The sequence below is a fragment of the Asterias rubens genome, chromosome 8 (assembly GCF_902459465.1).
Source record: "Asterias rubens chromosome 8, eAstRub1.3, whole genome shotgun sequence".
NCBI classification, from domain to species: Eukaryota; Metazoa; Echinodermata; class Asteroidea; order Forcipulatida; family Asteriidae; genus Asterias; species Asterias rubens.
In genome coordinates, this window is record NC_047069.1 from 17,065,782 (window position 1) to 17,072,162 (window position 6,381).

The 6,381-nt window shown below is 41.1% G+C and overlaps 1 protein-coding gene and 2 pseudogenes across 1 annotated transcript; all 3 read right to left on the bottom strand.

The window, feature by feature from the left end:
- Positions 1–1,802: 1,802 nt before the first annotated feature.
- LOC117293938 lies at positions 1,803–3,615 on the bottom strand (annotated as a pseudogene).
- A 105-nt stretch (positions 3,616–3,720) lies between these two features.
- Positions 3,721–4,254, bottom strand: LOC117294021 (V(D)J recombination-activating protein 1-like). The gene has a single exon (XM_033776535.1). It carries the CDS (start codon positions 4,252–4,254, stop codon positions 3,721–3,723), a length of 534 nt encoding a protein of 177 aa, XP_033632426.1.
- Positions 4,255–4,286: 32 nt separating this feature from the next.
- On the bottom strand, positions 4,287–5,039 carry LOC117294022 (annotated as a pseudogene).
- Between the last annotated feature and the right edge of the window lie 1,342 nt (positions 5,040–6,381).

Here is a 6,381-nt window from a genome sequence, read left to right on the forward strand (position 1 = left end):
GAGTCGAACGTCAGGCCATTAACTATTTTTTGCATTTTTACCATCAGTCCATTTGGTTGGTAATTGTTTGCAACAGCTAATTCTGTTTTCTCCCTTTTATTCTTGTCCCTTTTCCCGTTATTTTCTGTTTTTAGTCCAGTCTCTTGTCGTCAAAACAAGGCCTGGATCTGGATCGATACTGCATGCAATCAGTACTGTAATACCTAACACAAAAATATAAAGCAACTGCTAATCGGGATTTGCCTCCGTTTCCTTAATTAGTTTTGTATGGTTACTTGGTTTGATTGTAATTGTATGACTATATTTATTTTACTTGTGAAATGGAAATGGATTGTGATGGAAGTGAATTTTTTGAGAAGATCGATCGTGATGACCAACACCGCTAAACATATCTAGCGCCCTCAAACGGTAGCGTCATCAACAATTCACTCATAGGTTGGTATCCAGACGACTTGAGAGTAACTCTAATGCAAATAACCATAATATTTAGAGGCACCCGACTAAATACAATGTGCACATGTGGCATACTGCAGTTTGCGTTCGTTACGAACTGACGTGATTTGTCGATGGAGGTAGGTCACACAGAACAGAAGCGGCGACCACCCTTCGTCGTGCCCGCCCTGGAACGGGATGTTTCACACGAATCAGTTGCTTCATTATTTTTCGAGATGTCCGCGAAGGGGAATTTCCGAAACGGTGATCCAGTGACCACCCAGCAATATATATGTAGTTTCTGACTGAATTTTCGTCTGACCAGTGACTAGTTGGGTAAGTCATATTTACCAGTTTACACATTCAAGACATTGCTTGACTTGATATATGTTTTATTATTTGTCCTCTCTTTTGTTTTTTATTGTATTTCCGTTGTTTGTGTAGTGCCAGTTGAAGCACTGCCCACTGCCGGGAGGACTGTGTATACCATGCCCGATATGGGTAATAAACTCAGAGGCATGCTCTGTGTAGGATTCCTACTCACTACTCCATAGGGTATGTACTGAACGCATTCAGTGTGGTACATCCATAACGCCACAATACATACCCCGTAAGCTCTGCACTGTATACATATACACAGCGACCTCTATTGACAACACTATTGGAAATGTATTGCCTGCATATCCCGACGGGTGCGAAGGAACGTTGCACAATATAATTTTAACCCTTCTTTTCTGTAGACCCTACTCCATAAGACACAGTGTTAAAGGAACCCTACACACACTCCTACTCGGACTCGTATTATTTTCGCTTGTAAAATTTTGTATGACAAGTTCAAAATGTTTCTTACAATGTTGCACTGGCCTATAAATATAAGAAGACATTGTAAAAAAAAACACTGATTTACTTATAATATTTTTAGGCAGGATGAAGCATGCCAATTAAGCGTACATAACATGGACACCAAAAACTGTATACATTTGTTGGGAAAATTAATTGGTCTTTACCTGCTAGTGACATCATTGTTTTAAAAACATTTGAATAGTTAGAACCTGTTTTTGTACTAATTGTAAAACCCCAATGATTTAGTTGTAGTTATTCTTAGGCAAGGTGAACTGTGACAAGTAAACGTACATAACATGGACACCAAAAATGTTAATAGATTTGAGGGGAAAATTAATTGGTCTTAACGATTAATTGGTGGCTAGTGACAACATAATTGTAAATCATTTGAATAGGTAGGACCTGTTTTTAATAGTTATAGTAATTTAATAGTTTTAATTGATCAGTGGCAACGCTTCCGCACCCCCCCCCCCATCCCCCCCCAGTTATTTTTTTTGCCCTCCCCCAGTTTTTTCAAGCTGATTTAGGTCTGGAGGGGGGATGAGGGATGCCGATGTCTCCTCTGTGTCATTGTCAGGGGCCTGTGGGTCATCAGTGTCGAGGGGAAGAGCTACTGATACAATTTCTTTGGTTGGGGGTGGTGCCTTCTTTATTGTAACGGTTGTTCAAGGCCCTGTGATGTCCTTGTTTGGACAGGATGAGCTATCATCCTGACAAGCTTTGCAGAAGCAGCTTCGCTCCCGAACTCTTATAGTGTACGGCTTGATACCAATAACACAGTGTGTTTTTCTTGTACCCTTCACCGATTGGACCTGGCTCCGGTCTGGGCGTACCCTGTTGATATTAATTTTCTCGATGTAAACAAAGCGCCTCTTGGTGTGGACGTGTCCTTTGTCTTTTGGAATTGACAGTCTTTCTTTACAAGCAGTGTAAAACTCCATCGGTGTTCCAACATGCACCTGACCGGAAGCTACAGCCATAGTGATTGTCTTTTTTAAAACACCTATTTCGCGATCACACGGTCCCTTGCCATGTCGGCTTCCAAAGAAGTGCTTCTCACTCGCTATGCTGAAATCTTCCTTCGAGTGCGAGACATCTGCAAAGTTAGTTTTGCTCTTATACTGACACGCACAGCCATCGGTAAACTGGATGAGTTTTGTCACACGAACACCATCTTTCACCAACATCTCAATGGCGCGGCCAACAAACAGATGAACAGCATGTTGATCGTGAGTCAAGTCATCACTGATGAAGATGATAGAATCAGTAATGGTTGATGAGGGGCATTCTAAGCAGTTGTAAGTTGCCACAATTGAGTTGATTGTGCACTGGACATTTGTCCAGTGGTAGCCTTGAGGAGCATCTTGGGCTTTGCAAGTGTAGTTTTCTGCATAGTCCATGCAGAAAATAACAGTATCGTTTGGAATACTGCCATTTTGCGTTAAAGAGATGGCACGAAAACGGCTTCAACTCTCCTTGCAGATATTCAACAAATTTCATGAAAGAGCCTTCTTTTTGGATTTTCATCATTCTCGTCATTGTACCTGTCAAAACTGCTGTCCTTTCCCACCGATGCCATTGAATCGGTTCAGCCGAGTATTCATCAAGAAGTGGCACAAGATGCAATTTCAATCTGTGAACTCCACATTGTGGGCAATTTCGATCAAGGCAGTTTTTCTTGTACTGGTTGTCTACTTTAGGACACAAAGTTAACTGAGAAGCACAATACTTATCAGTGATGTTAATGTTGGCTTGACCTTTTGAAGATCCAAAAGTATTCAATGCTTTCAGTCCAAGGTCGACGTTAACACAGTACTCACATAGGCATTCCCTGAATTTGTGTTGAGTGTATGGGACGATGTGCTTTGGACGAATCTTCTTAAATGTTGAGAAGCCAACTTTGATGTTGGGATGCATTTCCTGGTACTGCTTAGAGGTTGCACTGAGAGTTGACGCCAATACCTTTCTGCCAACCACACCATCATTTCCTACCATAGCCCCTCTTGCATTTGGGATGTTGTGACTGACATCTTCACGGCTGTAGAAATCTGTCACACTTCTTACTGCTTTGAACCAGTTTGAAATAAGTTCTTGCTGTTATGATTATATATTACTTTTTGTCAAAAGATGAACTATACATGTAAGTTTTGAATAACAACAATTTTTGAACTTAACTTGTTTGCTACTATTGTATTGTTTTCCAGTATAGGTAAGGAAAAAGTATTGCTGTAATTTCATTAGTTTAAATAAAATGGACAGTCATTTCTTGAGTAACCATAAAAGACATCTGTTCTCACTTGATGTATCTCAACATATGCACGAAATAACAAACCTGTGAAAATATGAACTAAATTGGTTGCCAAGCTAAGTTGCGAGATAATAATGGATATTTTAGTGAGAAATACCTTTCGCAAAGTAAAAGGAAAACTCTGCAATTCCGAACATTTATCTTTGACAACTCCTTGCGTTATGCCCAAGCTCGTTGCAGTTGGAGCATTGATACTTTCTGGCCTTAACATGGCTAATTCGGCGTAGTTTTGGGCTTGTGTATAACCAGTGGTACCAGATGATGTCTTTAAGTGATTGAGACTCGTCTGTTTTCCGGGAGAAATGTCCCCGAAGCTCCCTAAATAATTTATTAGCAGCCTCGTTGCCTTCACCACTGATGGTGCCAACAGCTCCTGGCCCTTCCGGATCTTGGATTATCTCCTGTACGTGCTTGATGATCTTATGAAGGTAGTTAGGCCAGCCAACATAGGTAAAGTTGACTAGCAGAAGGCGGCCCATTTTAACAGCTTTGTCCTTGTAGAGGCATACATCTTCCTGGTTCGGATGGGTTGAGCGATAAACTTTTCGAAGACAGACAAAAATTTTCAAAATTTCCTTCAACTTCTGCTTCCTATCCTCATCAGGAATTAAAGAAAGGAAATTGTCAACCTTGGTCTGATTGAACAGGTCACGAGCGAAGTTGCCTGGCATCATAAGTTTGGGCACCAAACCAATCGTCGCCGTTAAGTTGTCGTTGAACCGCTTCTCGGCATCATCAAACATGGGTTTGAGATCTCTAGGGATGTCCCAGCTTTGGCAGCGGGCAATTTCACAAATAATAACTTTTCTGAAGAAATTGCCCAAGTTGATGTCAGCATGGGTTGCATCAAGGAGCTTTTGTTTGGGGTCAGATCTAAGTACTGGATAAGACTTATCTCCCCTGGCAACTTCCGACAGTTCAGCAGCAGAAACATTATCGGGGTTGACCTGGAGGTATTGGGCAGTGGCTTTGGTTTCCTCATAGCGGCGTGAAATGCCACCTTAATGATGGAAACATCTCCCATCCCATCTGCACCGTCCTTCACAGTTGTGATGACAAGGTGATCTCCTTCGGGGTCCAGTCCTACCTTGCTCATGCCCTCAGCAATTTCTGGATCCAACTCCTCCAGCGTCTTAGCAAGAGCATGAGAGTACGGCCAATACATAGCTTTCATGTTCGGGAAAGGGGTTTCTAAACCAGAGAAGTCATCCTCATTAAGGTTAACTGGGTCAAAAGAAAGCTCACCAAACTCAACATGCGCTTGTCCAACCTTGACCGGGGTATGGTGGATGACGTCCTCTCCTCCCTCCAACCTAAACCTGACACTGCCCGGCATTAAGGTTTTCTCAAGTTCAGTGAGGACGTGCGGGGGCTTGAGGATGTTAACTCCTTTGGACTTCAGCCTTTGATACTGGGCCTAGTAGTGTGCCTTTGATGTCTTTGTAGTGACCCTCATCGCAAGACAGTCTTCTGCAGACAGGTGTATGGTTTCCTGCTTCCAGGATGTTAAAACCTTATGAAAAAAAGAATAACAAAAATATACAATGTAAGTTTTTTGTTATGATACAGTAGTCTAATAAATGACACATTAGATAACAGACTCAAATTCTTTAATGTAAGGCACTCTTTTGTTTGGTAAGGCATACTTATGTTTAGCTTATCTCATAAAACAAAATGAATCGTTCCGAATTGAACATTAAAAAGAGCGAGAGCAAGATAATGTGACGATCAATCTATTTGTGCTTCACATTTCAAATAAAATAAAGAATACATTTTTTGTTTACATCAGGACCAATGATTTGCTTCGATCGCAGAAACATGTATAATTTGCAGAACTTTCCCTTCGAAACTAAAAAGGGGATTTAAGTTTGTTGTAAAAAACAGATGTGTACAGTGTGAAAAAGAAATGTCAGATTTTTTTTCTTACTTTTTCGTGTTAAGCCAAAAATAAAATGAAAACAACAACTATTACATGTCATTTTAAAAGAAGGTCAGTAGGTGGATAGCTTGTTTTTATATGTCAATAGTTTTAGTGTGTTCTGGTTTCTCACTTCAATTTTGTTAAATTCTTGTTGAATTGGTGATAGTTAACATAATTTGTTCTCAGTAAAATTATTTTTTATTAATATCCTCCCCCCAGAAAAAAAATTATTAATTGTTTTCATTACTTTTATTGGATATTAAAACAACCTTTTCTCTATTAAAGAGAGGGAATTTACTGTGTCTGAAACTAAAATCCATGGTTTTTGGTTAACCGAATTTGCACTTTTCGGCAACCAAAAGTCATTGACCCTAATACAATGAAAAATAAGCAACATATTAAGAAAGGGGGAAAAAAATACCTGGTTATATCTTGAGTCACCAGATCCGTGAAGGTTTTCAGTGAGTAGGAAGTAAAGAAGATCCAGCTGGTTCTCTTTCTGCCTACTACAGAAGTCACTAAGGAAGGTCGATGCCTCTTGCGTCCGCTTACGTGCATAATCGCGCCTCACATCCTTCAAACTGGCTTTTACACTCCATACTCGTTTCTTTCCTTGAGTTGCGGGTGCAGGGTCTGGAGCTGTTTCTTTGAAAATTGCCCTTGTAGCAGTAGAAAGGCTTGGTTGAGGAGGAGGCATTGATGAGCTGCCTGCTTGCAATTCTGGCAGTGGTGCACTAGTTGATGAGGACGGGCCTGCTTGCAGCTCTGGGGGTGCACTGGTGGTTGATGAGGACGGGCCTGCCTGCAGCTCTGGTGGTGCTGCACTGGTTGGCGTGGACGGGCCAGCTGCTGCAAACTGGGGCTGAAGTAGTGACTT